The sequence below is a fragment of the Phyllostomus discolor genome, chromosome 5, assembly GCF_004126475.2.
Source record: "Phyllostomus discolor isolate MPI-MPIP mPhyDis1 chromosome 5, mPhyDis1.pri.v3, whole genome shotgun sequence".
In the NCBI taxonomy this organism is placed as follows: Eukaryota; Metazoa; Chordata; class Mammalia; order Chiroptera; family Phyllostomidae; genus Phyllostomus; species Phyllostomus discolor.
Genome location: NC_040907.2, coordinates 107,087,801 through 107,112,007, shown reverse-complemented (window position 1 = coordinate 107,112,007; position 24,207 = coordinate 107,087,801). Strand labels below are relative to the sequence as shown.

The 24,207-nt window shown below is 37.1% G+C and overlaps 1 protein-coding gene across 1 annotated transcript in view; it reads right to left on the bottom strand.

Annotated features, from left to right (window-relative positions):
• Positions 1–8,553: 8,553 nt before the first annotated feature.
• The window catches only part of PARG (poly(ADP-ribose) glycohydrolase), a 208,389-nt gene continuing 192,735 nt past the window's right edge, over positions 8,554–24,207 (bottom strand). The window contains 2 exon segments of the mRNA XM_036027504.1: positions 8,554–9,731; positions 10,510–10,638. Coding sequence (XP_035883397.1) covers positions 9,577–9,731; positions 10,510–10,638 — 284 coding nt within the window. The 3' untranslated portion in view covers positions 8,554–9,576.

The following is a 24,207-nucleotide window of genomic DNA, read 5'->3' as shown; positions in this document are numbered from 1 at the left end:
TGCCATTACGGGAAAAGAAATCATCAAAACCTCTGGCTGTAAGAGTCTGTGCATGTTGAGGCAATGGGAAAAACTCCCAGTCTCACAAGAGAGTGTGTTGAAGAGACCCACAGGGTCCTAGAATGTACATAAACCCACACACCCAGGAATCAGCACCAGAAGGGCCCAATTTACTTGTGGGTAGTGGACGAAGTGACTGAAAGCCTGCTGAGAACTTAGCAAATGACATTGTTCCCTCTCTGACCCTTCCCGCACATAGCACCACAACCCAGCAATGTGGTTTGCTCCGCCCTGGTGAATACCTAACACACCACCCCTTACTAAGTAACAGGAGTGCCAAGACAAATGTGGCCCAAATGAAAGAACAGACCAAAACTCCAAAAATAGAACTAAGAGACCAAGAGATAGCCAACCTATCAGATGCAGAGTTCAAAACAATGGTAATCAGGATGCTCACAGAAGTGGATGAGTACGGTCACAAAATAGAGGAAAAAGTGAAGGCTATGCAAAGTGAAATAAAGGAAAATGTGCAGGGAACCAACAGTGAAGGGAAGGAAATGGGGACTCGAATCAATGATTTGGGCTAGAAAGAAGAAGGATTTTCAACCAGAACAGAATGAAGAAACAAGAATTCAAAATATTGAGGAGAGGCTTAGGAACCTCTGGGACAATTTTAAACGTTCCAACATTCAAATCATAGGGGTGCCAGAAGGAGAACAGGAAGAGCAAGATATTGAAAACTTATTTGAAAACATAATGAAGGAGAACTTCCCAATCTAGTAAAGAAAAAAGACTTCCAGGAAGTCCAGGAAGTTCAGAAAGTCCCAAAGAAGCTGGACCCAAGGAAGCACACAAGGCATATTATAATTACATTACCCAAGATAAGGAGAGAATCTTAAAAGCCACAAGAGGAAAGGAGACAGTTACCTACAAAGGAGTTCCCATAAGACTGTCAGCTGATTTCTTAAAAAAGACCTTGCAGGCAAGAAGGTGCTGCAAAGAAGTATTCCAAGGCATGAAAGGCAAGGACCTATATCCAAGATTGCTTTATCCAGCAAAGCTTTGATTTAGAATGGAAGGGCAAATAAAGTGCTTCCCAGACAAGGTCAAGTTAAAGGAGTTCTTCATCATCAAGCCCTTATACAAAATGTTAAAGGGACTTAATCTAAGAAAAAAGATGATCAAAACTATGAACAACGGAACCTAAAAAAACCCCCAGAAACAAAACGAAGCAAAGAACTAGAACAGGAACAGAATTACAGAATTAGAGATCACATGGACAGTTATCAGTGGGGAGGATGGGGGAAAATGTACAGGGGAAAAGAAGCCTAAGTGGTAGGTACAAAACAGACAGGGGGAGGTTAAGAATAACATAGGAAATGGAGAAGCCAAAGAACTTATATGTACAACTCATGGACAAGAACTAAGAAGAGGGAAATTCTGGTGGGAGGGTGGTGCAGAGCGAAAGGGAATAAAGGGGAGAAAAAAATGGGACAACTGTAACAGCACAAGCAGTAAAAAATACTTAAAAATAAACATTTTTAAAAATTCTATTTTGATTTGTCTGAAGTGTTGTTTTTTATTTTTAGTATGTCTTTCTATATAGAGTCTTTAGATTGGCTGTTCCAGGTATTACATGATAAATTTATAATTTACCACAGTCCACTGATGCTGACATTTTACCAGTTTTTGTGAAGTACAGAAACCTTACTTTTCTTTATATTCTTATACCCTTCCTTTTATAATGGTCTTATTCCCCCTACATATATTGAAAACCACAAAAAGTTATAATTTTTGCTTCAACAAACACAATTTAGAAAATTCATGAAGTGTATTGTATTTACCCATATTTTTATTATAGCTATTCTTCCTTCCTGATGTTCCAACATTCCTTCTTTTATCACTTCCTTTCTGTTTCAAGAATGTTCTATAGTCATTCTTTTTGGACAGGTCTACTACAAACAAATTATCTTAGTTTTCCTTCATCTGAGAATATCTTGATTTCCCCTTCATTGCTGAATCACATTTTCACTGGATAGAATTCTGTATTGAGTCTTTTGCTTTCAGCACTTGAATGTGGTATGCTACTTCCTCTGGCCTCCATTGTTCCTGATGAGAAATCCATTGTTTGAATTGTGCTTGTCTTATAGGTGTTGTGTCATCTCTCACTGCTTTAAATACTTTTGCTTTTCAGAAGGTTTACTAGGATGCATTTTGGTGTGGACTTTTGGGGTTTACTCTATTTGGAATTCAATTAGCTTGCTGAATTAAATAGGTTTCTGTCTTTTGCCAGATTTGGGAAATGTTTAGAAATTATTTCTTAAATTACTTTTTCAGTCCCCACTTTCTTTCTCTTCCCTTTGCAATGATGTTAGCTTATTTCTTATAGTCTCAAATGTCCCTGAAGTTCTATTTATTATTCCAGTCTATTGTCTCTCTGTTGTCATAGATTGACTAATTTGTATTGTTCTACCTTCAAGTCCACTGATTCTTTTCTTTACTCTCCCTATTTCTGCAGTTGAGCTGTTCTTGCTTAGTTCTAAAATTTCCATTTGTTTTTTCTCATATCTCTATTTCTTTGATGAGATTTTCTATTTCCTTGACTTCCTTTTCACTTATTTCAAAGGGGGTATTTTTATGATAGCTGCTTTATAATTAGTCAGATAATTCTATGTGTCATCTTAGTGTTGCTGTCTGTTGTCTTTTGTTAGTCAAGATCTTTCTGGTTCTTGATATGTGACCTTTCATTGCAAGCAGAACATTTTGGATATTGTGTTGTAAGACTGGATTTCATTATATCTGGGGCTTTAGCAGGCCTCCTCTAATACCACTGCAGTTAGGGAGCCTCATTATAGCCGGGTGGAGATAGAAGTTCAGGTTTTCCTATCTGCCTCGGTTGACATACAGGGTAGGGGAGCTCCTTGTTACTGCTGGGTAGTTCAGGCCCCACCATAGGCAATGCTGATACAATCCTGGCTAGGAAGAGGAGCACTCTGTTACTCCTCCCCATGTGCTCTTCACCAACAATTCAGAATGGTGATTAGAAGTGTTTAAGTGGCCTGCGTTCTGCTGAGCAGTGGTGCAAGTTCTGACTCAGGTTTCCTCTGACACTGCCTAATGGGAAGAGGGAGAACATATACTAGGAAGAGGGAGTGGAGCCTCATTAGCCCCAGGTGGAGGAAGAAGTTGTGTTCCCATGTGTCCTCTATTCACACTGCATTGGGGGGAAAAACAAACAAACCTCTTTACCATATAACTGATTGGGGTACTTGTTATAACTGGAGAGGGTGGGAGTCTAGGCTCCACACATTGTCCTTGGTGATGAAGCCTGTTTTTTTCCTGTGGTTTTGGCTAGAGGGGGTTATTAAATAAAAGTTCTCTGTCTTGTTAGGCTGCCCCTTTCCTGATTTCTTTGGCTAGAAAGGATTTTCTGGGATCTTTATCTGCACTCAAAATTTCTGTGTTGCTACTTTCTCCAATAATCGGTATAGGATATATGAAAAAATAAGGAAATCCACGAAATTCACCTCTGTATTGTTCCTTGGTTCTCCACTCTCCCAGCTAGTGTGCCTTCATTCCTTCCACCCACATTTCACAGTCTTATGTTTGTTTTATATATCATGTTCAGGATTTTTAGCTATACTTACCAGGAAGAATAGGGAAAAGAAATTTGGAATCAAAAGTCCTTTCTCTATTATTTTAATGTGTTTGTGATGACATTGCAGTAATGTCTTTTAGAGACGTTGGTTTACAGATTAAATATAATGTCTGAGATAAACTTAATTTGGGGTCAGTAATGAGTAGGAATACAGAGCAAGTGAGATTAGCTATGAACTGATAGTTGTTGAAGATGGGTGATACATGCACGCAGGTTCATAACCCTATTTTATTTTTGTATTATGTCTGAAATTCTCCTTAAATAAAACAACACTTCCTGACCATCCACTCTAAGTCATATCACTGGTTCTTGTCTGTGCTCTCTGGTACAATATAAACTTGATTAACAAGGACCCAGTTTGTCTTGGTTGAAATTAGAGCTCCAAAGCTTAAGAGTGAGTGGTACATAGTTGGCATTCAAATCACCATGTTTCTTCAGATATGCTTGTAAGATGCCACAGATTTTAAATACGTTTACTTTATGTACCACTTTTAAAACATTACTGCACATTACATTATGATATACCATCAATTTTTAGAAGTATTTGGATTTTAGATATCACAGTGTGAAAAACAGATTTTGTAATTAGTGAACTATGGTATCTATGGAATAAATGAATGCTCTGAAATATTGTACTTCATACATACTCAATAGCAGATTAGGGTATATGTTTTCGGCTATTACCAATTCTACCATGAGTATATTTTTTCCCAAATGCTGAATTTTTATGTCTAAATTTATAGGTTACTGTTAACAAACCTTAACAGAAAATGCAACATTCTGACATGATAGTCTTCAACTTCTCACAACCAAGGACCCCTTTTACTGTTTAATCCTCAATGCCCCAGTATTTTGAAATACTTTGATATCAGGTAAAATTTATTTGTTAAACTGTCTTCACTTTTTGTTGGTCAAATGTGTAATATTCAGACTGACACAATATAATTTCAGCAAAAACAAGAAACTTGACTTTTTACCTACCCTGTATGGATGCACCTATGGGTAAAAGTATCATTTTCCATTAATAAATCTACTTTTTAGCCTCCAGTGCTACTTTTTAAGAATCAAGATGGCCAGAGCTCAAAATGGCAGGTGCTGAATGCCAGCTCCTATATTAAGGCAAGGGCATTCAGGTAGCCCTTTTTAACACTATAAGTTAGGCCATTTGTTTACACACTCTCCAAAAGAGGTAGATGTGTAAGAGTTCAACTCTATGGTGAACTGACAAGACACAGGGGTCTATTCAGGTTGCTAAATTGATAGTGTAAAATGAATTTTTTTTGGTTAGATTGGAACAGTATAGTAAAAAACAAACAAACAAAAAAAAACCCTCCAAAAACTATTTGTAGGAGTTTAGATCACTTATCCTCTCTCTCAGTTTAGATCTCAGTTTAGGTCTGAATGCAGAAGACAAGTCATTTGTCTTTGTACCCCTGAGCAAGGAATTCAGTGATTGCCCAGAGAAGGCACTCATAAGCATCTATAAACATGTCAATGGATGGAAGGACAGTGTCCTCAGAACCTTTAAGACATCTTCTCTGACCCTGATTTAAGCTCTCTTGACAGAAGATGAAAATTAGGAAACATGACCTCAGGACCCTAGGTAAGGAAGGAAAACTAAATCAATCAGAATTCTCTTGACCTTTGGAATGTTCCTCATGCCAATTACCCTCTCTGCATCCTTAATACCTGATGTGGAATAACAAATCTATGTGTAAAAACTTTCACCAAATGCCTAAGACACACTCTAAATTTTTTAATGAGAGCATGCACATGAAATCTCAAAAGTGGCATTTGAGAAAAAAGAGGTGGTCACAAGGGGAACAGAATTTGTTTTCTTCCTAGGAAAATCACATAAATACTAGCACAGAACTCTCCTTATCCCCAAGTTGAAGGCCATCATGACATGTTAATCTTACATTTAAAATAAACAAGAAAAAATAAAACCATTATTAGGTGAACACATGCAGTGATTGTTGTCTTGTTTGAGAAATCTTCCACTCAAAAGGCTCTGTAGATCTGTGTGGGATCTGGTGAAGGGACACTAAGGGCACTCCTGTATTAGCACAGAAAAGAGCAGTGGGTCAATGGATTGTAGCAATGTGTTCTAATACGTACCACTTTGTTCTAATACATATCTATCCCAGCCCCCAAAAGACAGGATTAAATATTCTGAGCTCATGTTCTAGCAATGGCTGTCTTTTCCTTCCCTACAAGGCAAAGGATTGGGGCCAATCCACAGAGTTGAGAGAAAGTACAGGACTGCTAAATCTTTATTTTTAAAGTACACACCAGTTTTCAGGTCTTCCTTACACCACGAAAAAAAAAAAAGCCATGAATGTGCAGCTACACAGAAGACAGAAAAAAACTAGTGAGCATCTTATACAACCACTTCTCTTCAACTCAATGAATTCTTTGCTCTATCATATTCTTGGAGGGGGTGGCGTTTCATCAATATTTGGTTTCTACAGCAATATATATTTGTTAAGTATGTGTATAGCAATCATGGAGCCTGGTTTGATCTCCTTTTCTACCTCTCTCTTAAATACTGATTTGGGTCTGCCTGCCCTTAATTTCACTTAACCAGCAAGAAAACAGATAGCCCTGATCCGCACTGCTCAGTTGGTTAAGCATCATCCCACAAAGGCAAAGGTCCCTGGTTTGATTTCCAGTCAGGGCACATGCCTAGGATGTAGGCCAGGTCCCTGGCTGGGGTGTGTGCAAGAGGCAACTGATCAATGTTTCTCTCACACATTGATGTTTCTCTCCCTCTTTTTCCATCCCTTCCTTCTCCCTAAAAATAATAAATAAAATCTTAAAGAAAAAAGATAATTACCTCAGAGATAATTTAGTGTACCTCACTGATAACTAGTCATTCATGATAAAGAATAAGTTTTACTAGGAACTTTGTAGATAACAGAGTATCAGAGCCTTTGCTCTAATAGATCCCTTACAGACATGACAGAGCAAGACTCTTTTCATAATGAACTCCTGAAAGGTGTGATGGTATTCCCTAAACTCTGGGCATCTGTTAACTCACTGGAAAAATGAGCTAAAATACATAAAAAGCAACTTAGCACGATACCTAATATACAGTAGGTGTTCCATATATGTTTCCTGATCAACTATAAGAGTTGATATTTACTGAGCACCAATCATGTACCAGACCCCTATGACTGTTACTTTACATATATATAGCATTTCCCAATAGGTACTAAAAGCCCATTTTTCTTGGATGAGTTAAGTGGCTCAAGAATTCAGTTTATTTAGAGAAAGTTAAAATATTAGCTAGGGAGGTGGCTAGCATTTGAACCTAGCTTGTCTAATTTAAAATCTCATGTCCTTTCCACTATTCCACATTGTTTCCTTAAACTGTTATTGTACATTTGAATAAGCTAGATAGAAAGTAAAAACCAAGAAGCTGTAGTAAAACTTAAGAATTCTAAACTAAAAATATCCTTTCATGCCTTAACGGATTAAAGAAGGGAGGGCAAACAACGTGAAATAAACCAGTAAACCCCAAATGAAAGAGAATAAAAAGTGCTGTTAAATATCTTAGAATAGATAAATGTTAATTAGATGTCTGATTTTCTTCTCTTTTCCCAGAGGACCTTTAAGAACAAAGTAATTATGTTCTTCCCACCTTCCTCTCTCCTAAAAAAAAAAAAGGACATTAGTTCTGTTATATACCATCTGATCCAATCCCCTAGGCAGGTTTTATTCTGGAAACTCCTCAATAGCAAGAGAAGTAGTCAGTTAGCTGGCTCAGTTCAGCTCTAAGAGCTGTAGGTTCTGTGTTCTGGAATATTAGGCTGGGTGGTCTTCTTACTTAGATATAACAACTTGGCTACCATATGAACCATCCTGTACTTTTCACACAGTGTTTTAAAAAACTGTTCACTTAGTCTTGGGACTAGGTGAGAGAGAAAAAAATATGGAGACAGAATAAAGAAATAAAATATAACTACGAATGTTTGCCAAAACACAGAATGAGTTGGAAAGGAAGAGATGACTTTAGTAAGAGCAGAAATAGAGCCCCAGACACCTTGGACTTAGGAAGATGAATAAAAATCTTAGTTACTATGGTAAAATAACTTCATTAAGTGGCTACCATAGGTGCCAAATTCCATTAACCTTTCAATCTATACAAGTAAAAAAGTTACAGATGTTGGCCAAGCCCCCATTTTCTGGGGCCAAGTGGAATAGGGAATACAGATTCCCTAGCCAATACTGGCCAAGCCAATACTGATACTGTTGACAGGATAGTAAAAAGCTAGGCAAATTACTGGGCAAGTGGAATAAGGAAACTGAGATAAAAAATTTTTGTATTTATTTATTTATTTATTTATTTATTTTTAGGGAGGGAAGGGAGGGAGATAGAGATAGAGAGAGAGAGAGAGAGAGAGAGAGAGAGAGAGAGAAACATCAATGTGCAGTTGCTGGGGGTTATGGCCTCCAACTCAGGCAAGTACCCTGGCTGGGAATCGAACCTGCGATACTTTGGTTTGCAGCCCGCACTCTACTCACTGTGCTATGCCAGCCAGGGCTCTGAGATAAAAAATTAAACAAGGCCAAACAATTTGAATAACTTATACCAGCTGGTGAATTGCAAGACCTTATCTCCCCTAACCAAGGACATTGAGAGCAAATGGTTTATACCTCTCTTCCCTAACAAGACAATAAATATCTTAAATCACCCTCGTCTGGGAATATAGAGAACAATATGGTTTAGGATTACTTTAGAAACAGAAGTAAGTCATTCTGTGATTAAACTCTATTCTCCATTAATACAGAATTGGTACTGTCTTTCACTTTAACCTTCGAAAGATATTATTTGTTTGTTGCCAGTTTTAAATGGACACAACTGTAAATAAAAGATTTTAAATAGAGACTAATAAAGCTTAAACATAATCATTTCCACAACTCCAGTTTTATTTAGATTTTACATGGTTGCACACAGACACACTGAAAGAAGGTATATTATATATAAAATATAGATAATGTGGGAGTTTCTGACAAATGGCTGTTAATGAAAATTTATTAGCTATATAACCTTTGAATATCAGAGAAACTTCACTATATACAAATCAGAACTAAGTTCCAAGTTCTTAAACTTTGGTTGTATGAATATGCCTCAATCACCAAGAAACAAACAATAATACTAATTTAAAAAGAAAATCCCAAGAAACAAAAAGTCCTTCAGCTTTCTTGAATCTATTATTTTTAAACATCATTTGGGGAAGTTCTCTTTTATTCTACCTTTTCTTCCATCTTGGTCAGTTTCTGAAACCATTATCAATAAAAACTGATCAGAGGAAACAGGATGGACAAACCATAATAGATGAAAGTGATGTCTCAAAAGAACTATTTCTGGAAATTATTCTTTCTTGAGTACAAAACTGTCTTAACCAAGGAGATGTATATTGTGTAACATGCATAAAAAACCCCAACTCTTAAATTTCAAAAATCAAAAACTCAAACTATATCATAACAAAAGTTGGGGATGAAAGGTTCACAGAGATATCTTCAGCAAACCCATCAGAGAGGTTCTTGGTTTCCAGCTTCTTCCATATACCACTGGTCTCTGCTGGCTGCAGAGGCAGTTTGTATCACACACAGGTATCATAAAGAGACCTGATGGGATGAGAACAACTTTTCATGAGATTCCCAAGAAATCTGATGGGCAAAGAAAGAACAATCAAAGAATGAAGACTGAAATAGAAAAAATGGGAAAAAACTGAGGGGGCTTAGATGTACAAACTGACAATGGTATGTGCGTGGAAGGAACTGCATCCTTGCATAGAAGTATGGATTATATACACATTTATATTCATTCAGTTCATATATTACACCTGACAACTCTAACAGGATGTTTCTGCTAGAAGGTGGAAAGAAGGAAGTTCTATTTACTCTGCTCCTCAGGCCCCGGTCCTTTGTCCTGGCTGGTTGGTGGTCTCTGCACAGGACTCAACAGCATGATATATGAATGGGTAAAGCTTCATATCTGGTCCGGGGGTGGAGCAGTTTCTACATTCTTCGTTGTAATATCGTAGCAAGAGCTTATATACTTCTCCTGGAGAGTAAAATGCCAGAACAATTTGCACATTAAGGTATGCAGATGGATAAAATTACTAAAGAACACTCAGCTTTATCTTTAAGTAATAAATGCTTAAAGTTGACTATTGAAAATAGAGTATCAATACCTTAAAGAAACTACTTATTAGCTCGTGATTACAACAGCTATACAGGATGGGGCAAAAGTAGGTTTACAGCTGTGAGTACATGAAACAGAATTTATTCTTGTATTATTATTTATTATTACATTATTATTTATTAATTATTGATTTCTTTTCCATATGAACAACTATAAACCTACTTTTGTCCACCCTGTATAGTGCATTTTCAAGCATTGTTTTGGTAGTTAATGGTGACTCTAATTCTACATTAAGCTCCTGTGGTAGCAAGGCCTATCATGTCCAGCTGAAATATACTAGATGAACATGCTGGCATATCTGATAAATAGGACTTAGAATAAGGCCTCTTAGGTTTGAACTTACCTTCCTACACCTTACTTCTTTTAGTTTTTAGTTTAGTACACATAAACATAAAAATGGACACTAACTCCACTTTCTTAGCCTTATTTTAATAAGCTCATAAACTCTTTCAAGATTGTGGATGACAGTTTGTCAGAAAAAATGATTCTACAAATGTTGCCTCTCTAAGACTTTGTCCTCCCAACCCTCAAAATCACACTTCATGTTTTCTTATTTACTGTGATCCATGCAGATTTAGCAAGCGTTCCTCCTGCTAAATCTATCTAGACACCAGTGTCAAAACTATCTCCTACTTACCAACAGTCAGCCTCCTTTCAGTAAGAAAAGTGTGCATGCTGTAAATGTCTTTCATCAACTCTGAGTCCCCAAAGGTGAAATAAACCACATCTCGCTCAGCTACAGCAGCTGCCAGTATCTGTATTAAGGCTGTAGCAAAGACAAAACATAGCTCTATGATGACACTTCCCATCAAAACACCTTTAGTTCTTTCAACCAGCTAGATTATAGCTGCTATGACAAAGATTTATCCTGCATTAAAGATTTATAAACCTAATATACACATTATTAGAAATGGTAAATAGAGGATGGGTATAAATCATCTAGCTGTGTGACTTTTCAGACATGCTGCTAAGATTATCATTAAGCCACAGAATTCTTACTCAAATGCCTTTGTGGGAAAACAAAGCAAGATACATTTGACACAGCACAGTTAAGGCACTATGGTGGTATTTCTTCTTTCTTATATTAATCTGGAACTAAAATTTTTGTGTTTGTTTGCCTAATTGTTTTGTCTCATTACATAGTCACTGGTTTTTTGTGTAATATGAATCTCTGAGATTTTCCCTGACCAATCCATTTAGAAGGCTGTAATACCCTCATTAATCCTGTAGCAAGCATTCTCATCCCTTCTGCACTCCCACCTCTACCAATCATGGCAGCTTGGAGTGAATGTTACTGAAAACACGGGAGTTACTGTAAGTTACTGTAACTCTGGCGCGGTGGAATGGGAAAATCATTCAGAACCACTGTCCCCAGGAATTAAAGTTACAAATCAATGAGACTCAAGTATGTTTCCAAAAATTAAGTTTCTTTATAATCTTCTCAATAGACAAAATTTATTTTCAATACTAACCACAAAACTGAACACAGGTATAATAAATGCCCCTTTACTTAATAAATCTTTTTCCTTAATAAAAAGGGAAGTGGAAATAAAGTAAAACATGGTAGGTTTTGTATAGTATTAATTTTTGAGAGCATGTTAATATTCTACATATACAGAAAATAAAATTAAAACAATAAGAATGGAAATGTGGAGGAACCTATACCTGAAAGCAAACTAAAACAAATGAACCTAATTTTATTTCAAAAGAATAACATAACTACACAGAGGGAGAGAAAGAAAAAGATGAAAGAAAGAACTAATGTAACTTATTAACACAATATTTGACTAATATACCCTCAGTCTGGGGCATGAAGGAAAGAATTACAAACTCCTCACTCTTTTTAGGTTTGCTTACTAATTATACAGGCAAATCAATTCTGAAAGTACTTGTAAATATATTTCAAGATTGAGCAAGTGAGTAAACATTGATATTATTGAAAGCTGGGGTTCTCTCTAGTGGAAAAAGACAAAATATTCTGGGAGGAGACAAATTGAAATGGAAGGCACTGGTATGTGGTCTGACATCTAAAATATGCACATTGTGTGTGTGTGTGTGTGTGTGTGTGTGTGAGAGAGAGAGAGAGAGAGAGAGAGAGAGAGAGAGAGAGAGTATCTCTTAGCTTTGTCTGCTAAGAAAGCCCAAAGATATCTCAGTAGCAGTGAGCATACCTAAATGCTCAGATCTTGGTATCTAATACCATTTCCCCTAAAACGAGCTGGATTCCTCAGGGACATGCCTGATTTACATGGTTGGGACAGAATAGGTCCAAGAAGAGTCCAAAATATTTTGCGATGCCAGAAGGTAAAGAAATGTTAAAAAAAATGATTGGAGAAAAAGTTCATGGGAGCTTGGCACGTGAAAAAATCTCCCCTGAGCCAAATCTCGACAAGCTAAGAACCAAAATATTAAGTACAGTAATATATGAATTGCTGAGTCCACACTGATAATACATAATAAATAAATAAATAGACAAGAGGAAGAAGGGTACTTGCTCACAGGAGAAAGTCAAAGACTAACCAGTAAGTGTGGCGAGACTACTAGAATGAGATAATCTTTTTGCAATAATCATGGCAAAGACTGAATCTGGTAAAAATTATTAAAGGATGCTAAATCTAAGGTATTTTGTCTTAAAGTGTCTTCCCACAGACTGCTTATAAGCTACAGAAAAAGAAGAAAAAAAACTCAAAATCTATACAGTGGATAAATCAGACAGCATCTTCACTGGGTGATCAAAATTAACATCACCATTGGGGTCGGATGGTCATCAAATGTCACTATTACCCATGTAGTGCTCTGACTGAGAATGCATAACCTCAACCTAATTATGAGGAAAAAGCAAACAAATTAAAAAACACTGTATTTTTAAAAGACATCAATGTCATAAAAAACAAAGGAAAGCCATGGAAATACTCCAGATTCAAAAGAAGTTTAAAGGACATGACAATTAAATGCAATGCCTAACTCTAGACCCTATACTGGAGGGCAAAAGGCTGTAGTTTTATTAGCTACCTGACAAAACTGGAACATAGATGATGGAGTAGATAAAAATGTTCTATCAATATATAATTAAGAATTTAATAACTATAATGTGCTTTTTGAAATTTTAAAAGATTTATTTATTTTTAGAGAAAGAGGAAGAGAAGGAGAAAGGAAGAGAAACAATGATGTGAGAGAAATGTCGATTGGCTCCCTCCTGCCAGCCCCCAACTGGGGTCATGGCCCGAATGTGATCCATCCATGTGCTCCTACCACAAATTGAACTGGCAACTTTTCAGTTTGCATTACGATGCACAACCCACCAAGCCATGAGGGTCAGAGCAATTATAATGTGTTTCATATAGAAAACATTTTATTCTGACTTCCAGCAAAGATAGAGGCATAGGTAGACATACTGTGCCTCCTCACACAACCAAAAGAAGGACAACAACAATTTAAAAACAAAAAACAACCAGAACTGACAGAAAATCAAACTATGGAGTCTAACAACCAAAAAGTTAAAGAAGACACATTCATCTGGACTGGTAGGAGGGGCAGAATCAGGCAACTGGGGCAGAGAGGGCTCTCGGCAACGCAGCAGCGGGTAGACCCAGTGGGACCCAGTGAGGCAGTGGATTGTGGAGCGGGGCGCAGCAAGGTGGCTGGTGGACCAGACGGCCCCACATTTGCAGGTAGATAAACCAGGTAGCAGGAGAGACCACGCAACCCAGGACTATAGCATGAGGAAATAAAGCCTCAAACCACTGATGGAAAACAAGTGTGGGGACTGAGGTGCCAGGAGAAAATCCCAGCCTCACAGGAGAGTTCGTTGGAGAGACCCACAGGGTCCTAGAATGTACACAAACCCACCCACATGGGTATCAGCACCAGAAGGACCCAATTTGCTTGTGGAAAGTGGGGGAAGTGACTGAAATCACCAGCAGAGAGCAGAGCAAGTGCCATTGTTCCCTCTCGGACGCCTGCCCCACATACAGTGTCACAACACACAGTGACGTGGGTTACCCAGACCCGGTAAACATCTAAGGCTCCACTCCTCACTATGTAACAGGCGTGTCAAGACAAAAAAATGGCCCAAATGAAAGAACAGATCAAAGCTCCAGAAAAAATACAACTAAGCAATGAAGAGGTAGCCAACCTACCAGATGCACAGTTCAAAACACTGGTAATCAGGATGCTCACAGAATTGGTTGAATTTGGTTGCAAATTAGATGAACAAATGAAGGCTATGATAAGTGAAATAAAAGAAAATGTACAGGGAACCAATAGTGATGGGAAGGAAACTGGGACTCAAATCAATGGAGTGGACCAGAAGGAAGAAAGAAACAACCAAACAGAAAAGAATGCAGAAACAAGAATCAAAAAAATGAGGAGAGGCTTAGGAACCTCCAGGACAACTTTAAATGTTTCAACATCCGAATTATAGGGGTACCAGAAAGAGAAGAGGAAGAGGAAGAGCAACAAGTGGAAAAGTTATTTGAACAAATACTAAAGGAGAACTTCCCCAATCTGGCAAAGGAAATAGACTTCCAAAAAGTCCAGGAAGCTCAGAGAGTTCCAAAGAAGTTGGACCCAGAGAGGAACACACCAAGGCACATCGTAATTACATTACCCAAGATTAAAAGTTAGGAGAGAATCCTAGAAGCAGCAAGAGAAAAGGAGGCAGTTACCTATAAAGAAGTTCCCATAAGACTGTCAGCTGATTTCTCAAAAGAGACCTTGCAGGCAAGAAAGGTGCTGCAAAGAAGTATTCCAAGTCATAAAAGGCAAGGACCTACATCCAAGATTACTCTATCCAGCAAAGCTTTCATTTAGAATGGAAGGGCAGACAAAGTGCTTCCCAGATAAGGTCAAGTTAAAGGAGTTCATCATCACCGAGCCCTTATTATATGAAATGTTAAAGGGACTTCTCTAAGAAAAAGAAGATAAAAAACATGTACAGTAAAATGACAGCAAACATAATTATTAACAAGCACACCTAAAACAAAAACAAAAACAAACGAAGCAAACAACTAAGCAAACTAAGCAAAGGGACAGAACCACAGAAATGGAGATCACATGGAGGGTTAGCAACAGGGGAGTGGGAGGTGGAGAGAGGGGGAAGGGGTACAGAGAATAAGTAGCATAGATGGTAGGTACAAAATAGACAGTGGGAGGGTAAGAATAGTATGGGAAATGTAGAAGCCAAACTTATATGTATGACACATGGACATGAACTAAAAGGGGGGAATGTGGGTGGGAGGAGATGTAAGGGGTGGAGAGGAGTGAAGGGGGGGGGGAATGGGACAACTGTAATAACATAATCAATAAAATATATTTTAAAAAACAGAAAATATTTTATTCATAGGAAGTGCACTGAAATACTTAGGAAATGGGGCATAATGTAACAAGTTCAAATGGTTCAGAAAAAAATTGTATCCATATATACATACGAGGTCTGCCCAGAAGGTATCCAGCCATGTAATATAAAAAACAGACATTTATTGAAGAAAGTACAAGATAGAAGAAACATTGTACATTGGACAATGACACCTCAGTCCCCTTCAAAGTAGGCACCTTGGGACCTCACATAGTTCTCCTAATCACCATCAGCTGCCTGTTGTATTTTCCTGAATCTCATCGATAGTGTGAAATCTCTTTTCTTTCAAAGGCGATTTTAGTTTTGGGAAAAGCCAAAAGTTGCAGGGCAGCAATCTGGGCTGTAGTGGGGCTGAGTCACCTGGGTGATTTGATGTTTCACCAAAAACTTCTGCACCAGACGTGATGCATGAGCAGGTGTGTTGTTGTCATGAAGCTGTCAATCACCTGCTGCCCATAGCTAAGGCCTTCTGAATGATTTAAATAGTTTCCATGGGGGAATGTTCCAGCTTTACACAAAATTTGATGCAAATTTGTTGCTTTACTCACTCAGTCATTTTGAATGTGATGGCCAGAGTACACATGATCACTCAATGGCATCTACCCCATTGACTAGGACAGTGAAGTCATCATTGTTCTTACATGTGCATTCCAGTCCACTTTCCTTGGCTGCCAGATTCACACCATTCTTGTTATATTAAAAATGGCTGGACTTTTTCTGGGCAGACCTTGTAGATACACACACATATATGTATGTATATACATACATAGAAAGAGGTATTAGTTTTACTTTTTGTAACTTTTACAAATTTGAAGTTATTTTCAAATAAAAAGTTTTAAAAGTTATGTAGGACGGAAACATTTTTTTTTAAGCTGAACTATAGTAAATTTGATATAGTTGAGTATTCCTAGATTTAAGAAAGAATATATGATACTATACTACATGTGAGATTTTAAAATGCCAAAGTATTTCCTAATTTCCAAACTAATATTTATAGGGTATCCACAACATGATTGGGCCTCATTAATCTCAGAGTACTGAAAATAATTAATCTCAAAATAGAGATGTTTTAATTAAAACTGCTCATCCAACCTGAATATACATTAAAGCTTCAATACACTCAATTTCAAAAGCTTCCAACTAACCTAAACTACATATAAAACTGGAAACTAATCACTTGTCATCTTCCTCTACTAAGAGGTATCATTCCTTATCTTCATTTGAATGAAAATTTGGCTTTATGTATTTCCCATTTAAAAAGAGACAGAGACCCAAAGAATGTTCTTTTAATCCTATTTCTTCATTATATACAGAAATGTTATGTAAGTGGTCTTTTGCCATTAAAGAAAATGAAATATGATAAAACATTAAAAATTTATCTCCCTAAAAAACTTGTTTTTAAAATGCTTCACAGGCCAGGAACATTTGAAAGCTTGTTCCCCAGCATATGTTACTAGTTTGACTCAGATAAATTCTTATAAAAATTTAAAAAAATGCTTCACAGGCCACTTTGTCCCTGTGAATAGTCTCATAGAGATAAGCTTGACAGAGTTACCAAAAATAGGCCAGATCCTAATAAGAGACACCAATTCATATTACGTTCTTGATTTCACATCTACTTCTGTTTGGACAGAAATTATAACATAAGCATGTGCTAGACAAGTTAGGACTGGAGATAAGAGACCCAGTTCAGTCTTCACCCTTTACTACCTACCTAGCTTTGTGACTTCAGGCAAGTCACTTAACTGTCTTTCTAGCATTTTCCCCAGCTGTACAATAAAGGAGTCCAAACAGACCCCTAAAGAGTCGTTCTGAGTATAAAATTCCATAATCTCTGCTATAAATTTTCTTTCATTGGATATTAGACTATTAACTCACAAATAAAGTTTTCAGAAATTACTCTTGATGTCAGACACATCAGTAATCACTAATAAAAGATTTAAAACAGAATTGTCTTTAGACTCACTGTCTACAACATCCCCAAGACCTCTGTAAATCTAGAGAATTGTGTTTTATGAATTAAGTGAACCTTCTTGCATCACAAATCTAATAGGATGTGTGGACTGACTCCAAGTATGATATAAAAGCATCAAATTCTAACTTCAATCACAAGTAGGTGCCAAAATAATCACTTAAATGAACCTGCACAGAGCTTGGTTTTAATTTTCTTTTTGGCATCAAAGTAAGCTATGAAAGAAGTTCAAATAAATATGAATAACATAAAAAAAATTCACAGTGTCCTTTTGTAACAGATGAACCAAACAAAACAATGAGTAAAATGATGGATACTCACACCACAAGTGCAGTTTGAGGTCACGAGGGGTCATTTTAGTAACAACTGACCTCTTTTCTAGCAGCTCCATAAGCACAAATTCAAGATTTACAATGATTTTATCAATTTATATATCTACCCAAAGTTCACAAGGGTGCCCTTTTCTCCACATCTTCACCAGCACTTATCTTATGTCCTCTGAATAATAGCCATTCTAACAGGTGAGATAATAATCTCATTGTGATTTTGATTTGCCTTTCCCTGATGATTAGTGATGCTGAGCACCTTTTCATGTACCTGTTGGCCATTTGTATGTCTTATTTGGAAAAAGATCTAATTAGGTCCTTTGTTCATTTTTTAAAAAATTATTTTATTGTTGTTCAAGTATAGTTGTCTGCAATCACCTCCCCCTCCAACCTAGTATGGAATTTGCTTAAAAAATTAAAAAATGTACCATGTGACACAGCAATCCTACTTCTGAGTGTATACCCAAAGAAATGAATTAAGTATCTTAAAGAGATATTTGCACCTCCCATGTCCATTGCAGCATTATTCACAATAGCCAAGGTAGGAAACAACCTACAAGCTTTTCGATAGGTGAATGGATAAAGAAATGTGCATGTGTGTTGCCTTGGGTTGAAGGAGGTTGTGGGGGTGAGTGGGTAGCTGGGTAAGGAGATGATGTCTAAAGAATATGAAGTTTCTTTTGGGGTGATTAAAATGTTCTATAATTGTGATGATATTGGCACATATCTGAATATGCTAAAAATCATTGAATTGTATACCTTATATGGTTGAATTGTTTGGTATGTAAACTACACCTCAGGAAAGCTGTTAAAAATAAATGAGACCTTTATTAAAAACAAACAAACAAAAAGATTTACAACGATTAAGTCACCTAATTGTTACAAAAAACTGAGAAGGGAAACATTAGTATTGTTTCCATTTTTTGAAAAAGAGAATATAGCCACTAAAGGTTAAGGAATTTGTTTAAGGTCATACAGCCAAAAAGGAGTGGAGTTGGGCATCGAATCCTGACAGTTTGAAACACTTACGCCTTACCCACTATGTTGTGAAGTTGCCATGCCAAGTCATTCTGCTCTACTCCAAGCAAGTTTACCATGTGCCAATCAGAATACCCAAATTCCTTATTTACATTATTCAAATGCAAGCTGGAAAGCAAGCTAAAATAACATAGATTTGAAAGTACTCCTGATATCCTTCTTTAGTACCCCATGCTGTTTTGTGAGTTCACATGCCCCAATTACCTTGAAAGCTCTAGCATTGCTACCAGCCCAAAAAGCTTTTAGCTGACTCTTCCAGGTCAACTCTTATTCTCTAATTGGTCTTATCCTCTGGCTACTGTTTTTAATTTTGACACCATCTGCCTGCAGCCTATGTCCCTTCCCCAACCCTAAAGTAGATATTACTAAAGGCTCAGTCTATAGTCCTTTCATCTGCTTTAACCACTCTCTTTCTAGAAAAATTCAACCACCATCTCTAGAATGCCAACTCCCAAATCTAGGTCCAGATCCAGAGTTTGGCCAATAAAGTAATAGCAAGAGCACAGACACTGGACTCTCCGGCATCAATCCTGGTGTGAATTCTAACACTGCCACTTGATATCCTGTGACCCTAGGCTAGTTACTTACTTCTTTATGCCTCAGTTATCTCACCTCTAAAGAGAAAAATAAAACCTACTTAATAGGCTGTTATGAGCTAATGTAAAGAAAGCACTTAGTATAATTCCTGAAACAGAATGTATTCAACATGTTCAATAATAATGATAAAAACATATATTGGTTTTTGATGAAGACAGGCCAAGTTTAAATTCAAGTTCTGACACTAGCTGTCTCTCTTTGAACAGGTTTATTAGCCTCTCTACAAACCTTGGTCTCATCATCCTAAAAATGAGGCTAACAAACTTCAGGGTAATTATGCAAACTAAAGAAGAGAATGCAGCATTTCTTAAACCTGGCTGATCATCAGCAACCCCCAGAGTTAAAAAATATTCAAAAGGCATTTCCCAGATTCTCTGACTCAGTGGCATCTCCAAGGTACTGATAACACCTATTTCACTCACTAGTCACTTTGAACACACTATCATACAAGACCCCATTCTAGGCACTGGGCCCATAGAAGAGAATAATACAGAAATGTTAAGGAATGAGTATCTACTCCAGTGTGTAGGAGCAAGGCTATGAGAGAAATGATATGAAAGAGTATGATATGTTCTGAGAAAAGAAAGCCAAGAGAAGAGGAACCTGTGGTAGTCAAACTGGGTGACCTGGCACATAACTCTATTTTTCTACTTTCCATTTTTGGTCAGTAGTCATCCTTTCCCCACTTACACAACCAGACCTCCCTCAAACCCCAAAGATATAGGCAGGCCAGCCATAGCATGGTAGAAAATGATTTATCAGCATTGTCTATGTTCCAATCTTTTCTAGAACATTAGTTTTTCCGGAGTTTAGGTATCTTGATTCCAAAATAGCCAAATAACTAGTAAAGACACAATTTAGGTTTGATGTAAATGAGATATTAGTTATGAAAGACCATTTCTATAATCTCAGAAAACTTTTTGTTTAATGTAAATATGCAAATAAAAATCAAATGCATATGGTCTTAGTCTTGTTAGGGAATGGGTCTGTTGTTTAATGACTCCCTGGTTACAAAGACTTAGTCCAATGGAGGGGAAAGTGATTTAAATTGGTCAAATTAGGTTATTTCCATGGGATTATTAATCTAAGGAGATCTCTTTTAACCTAGGGATTCAACTGCAATATTGTAAGCCTGGAACTATTTGGTTGTGGCTTGTGCAATGCAGAAATAATCAATGGAAATAGGAGAAAATAAGGCCATCACCTTGAAAGAAGTAGACAGGGCAGCAACACAACACAAAAGGAAGCATTTAATCTCAGGATCCAGTTATCCTTGAGACCAACCCTACTCTGCCTTTCTTGGTCACATCAGCCAATAATACCCTCTTGTGGTTAAGTGATAAGGTAGATTACTGTGTCCTGTAACTCAAAGAATCCAAACACAGAAATTGTTTGCAGGGTTGGGGAGTGGGGTGGGTAAGAGAGGAAGAGGAATCTTTGTGGAATAGTTAACAATGAAATCCTTTCTTGAAATCTTAAAGGAACAGAAGGAATTAGCCAGATAAAGATAGTTTAAAAATATGCAAAACTGGGGAGACCCACGATGGTGGTGGAGTAAGTAGAAGCAACAGTAAACTCCTCCCAGGACCAATCTGGAATTACAACTACATTATAGAGAAATTACTCTGAATAACCAACTGAACACTGGCTAGAGAGAAGCCCTATAACCAAGGAAAGACAGCAGAAACCACTTTACCACAAGACTGTAGGGAGTGTGGAAGAGGTGTGAGAGGGTTGGCTGGGCACCATGGGTGGCAGCTGAAGTTCTAGGGGGATGTTTCAGCAGCTGTGGGGTTCCCATGAGAAGTGTGGGGTCTAAATCCCAAGCTTGGCACTGTAGCCTATAGCACCAGAACCAGAAAAGAACTCAGGTAACATCCAGCTGTGTAAAGCAGTAGAGTTTCTGCCTGCCAGGGAGAGAAGGCTGGAGATGCACAGAGCCTCTAAAAGAGTCAATGCACAAAATGCATTTGCAGCCACTTACCCTGGGTCCCGGCACAGGAAGGGCAGAGTGGACTATCTAGATATGCTTGAGGAAGGTCTGGGGTTGGTGGTCCTGGGGAAAGCACTGAAGGAAGAGTCACCGGTACCCTGTGCTGAGTCATTCCCCACACTGCAGAAGCCACCTTTCTTGGGCAGAGAATTCGCCTCTAAGTGTCATCAGACTGAGAGGAAGCAATAGCCCTGCAGAAATTACTCTAACCTACCTTGTAGAGCTTAAGATTTATTGTTGATTATAGCTGGATTAGTTTAACAACTGATCAGTGTAATGGCTGATTAGTTTAACAGTTAAGACAGAAAATTTAAAGCAACAAAAATGGGAAGATAAAGAAACAGACACCAAATGAAAGAACATGAGAATGCTCCAGAAGAAGAGGTAGATGAAATAAATGGAGGCAGCAATTTATCAGATAGTTTAGAGTAATTTTTATAAGGATACTCAATGGCATGGAAAAAGACAGAGAAACCATAAAAAAGGACAGGTCAGAAATAAAGAATGCAACGTCTGAAATAATACTGTGGAAGGAATAAACAGTAGGTTAGATGAAGCAGAGGATTGCATCACTGATTTGGAAGACAAAGTAGAAAAAAAACACCCAGGCAGAGCAGCAAAAAGAAAACAGAATTTAAGAAAATGAGAATAGCTTAAGAAACATCTTGGACAACATGAGGTATACAAACATCTGCATCTTGGAAATACCAGATGGAGAAGAGAGTGAACAAGGGCTCAAGAACCAATTTAAAGGAATAATGACCGAAGATTTCCCTAATCTGGTGAAGGAAAAAGACATACATGTCCAAAACACTCAGAGAATAGCAAACAAGTTGGACTCAAAGAGAGCTATACTGAGAGACATTATAATTAAAATGACAAGCCTTAAAGACTTAGAAAAAGGTTTAATTTTTTTAGGAAAAAATCCTAAAAATTGCAAGAGAAAAGTAAGTATATCTACAAGGGAGCACCAATTAGACTGTCATCTGATTACTCAACAGAAATATTTCAGGCCAGAAGGGAGTGGTGTGAAATATTCAAGGTGATGAAAGGTAGAGACTTACAACCAAGACTACTTTAAATGACAACAAGGCTATCATTTAAAACAGGAGAAATAAGGAGCTACCCAGACAAGAAAAAGCTAAAGGAGTTGGTTAACACCAAACCACTGCTACAACAGCTGTTAAAGGCTTGCTTTAAGAAGAAAAAGAAAAGAAAAAACAGTCTAACAATAAAATGGCACTACATATGTACCTATCAATAATCATTTTAAATGTAAATGGAATAAATGCCCCAAACAAAAGACAAAGGGTAGTTGGATGGGTAAGAAAACAAGGCCCATATATATGCTGACTTCAAAAGACCTATCTCAGATCAAAAGACACATAGACTAAAAGGATGGAAAAAGGTATTTCATGTAAATGGAAAAGAAATAAAAGCTGGAGTAGTGCTTATATCTGACAAAATAGACTTGAAAACCAAGGCCATAATAAGAGACAACAAAGAACACTACATAATGATAAAGAAAATAATCCAACAGGAGGATATAACCCTAGTAAACATTTATTCACCTAACATACGAGCACCTAAATATGTAATGCAAATCTTGATGGACATGAAGGGACAGACAGACATAAATAGTCATAGTTGGGAGCTTTTAACATCCCATTGACTTCAATGGGTAGATCTTCCAGGCAGAAAATCAACCAGGAGACAGTGACCTTAAATGACACACTAGATCAAATGGACTTAATTGATATCTTCACAACATATCATCACAAAGCAGCAGAATATACGTACTTTTCAAGTGCACATGGAATGTTTTCTAGGATAGGCCATGTTAGGAGACAAACAATTCTCAATAAATTTAAGAAGACAGAAATCATAAAAAGCATCTTCTCTAACCACAATGCTATGAAATAGAAATCAATCACAGGAACACTTAAAAACATGGAAACAAAATAACATGTTATTAAACAATTGAGTGGGTGAACAATAAGATCAAGGAAGAAATCAAAAGATACCTTGAAACAAATGAAATTGAAGACACAACAATCCAAAATCTGTAGGACACTGGGAAAGCAATCCTAAGAGGGAAATTCATAAAATTACAGGCTTATCTCAAAAAACAAGTAAAAGCTAAAATACACAGTCTAACCTTGCACTTAAAAAAACTTGATAAGGAACAACAAACAAAGCCTAAAGAGAATGATGGAAGGAAATAATAAAGACCAGAGTGGAAATAAACAAAACAGAGTCTTAAAAGGTGATACAAAAGATCGAAGAATCCAGGAGCTGCTTCTTTGAAAAGAAAAACAAGATAGACAAACTTTCAACCAGACTCATCAAGAAAAAAACAGAAAGGACCCAAATAAATGAAATCATAAATGAAAGAGGAGAAATAATAACTGACAGCAAGAAAATACAAAGGATTGTTGAGAAAATATTATAAACTATATGGCAACAAATGGGACAATCTGGATGAAATGGATACATTTCTAGAAACAAGCTATCTTCCAAAACCAAATCATGAAAAATCAGAGAATCTGAATAGGCAGATTACACCTAATGAAATTGAAGCAGTAATAAAAAAACTCCCCCCAAAACAAAAGCCCCGGACCAGTGACTTCACGGATGATATTTACCAAACATTCTAAGAAGAAATGTCACCTCTCCTTCTCAAACTATTTAATAAAATTCAAGAGGAGGGAGGGCTCCCAAACTCATTTTACAAAGCTAGCATTATCCTACTTCCAAAACCTGTTAAAAATACTACAAAAAATATTATAGGCCTAATGAACATAGGTGGTAAAATTTTCAACAAACCATTAGCAACCTCAATACAGCAGTGAATCAAAAAGATCATACACCATGGTCAAGTGGGATTTATTCTGGGAATGCAAGGTTGGTACAACATTCGCAAATCAATAAATGTGATTCACCACACAAACAAAATAAAAGATAAAAATCACATGATCATATCAATAGATGCAGTATTTGATAAAGTATTTGATAAAATTCAGCACCCAATGATGATACTGGGAATACAGGGA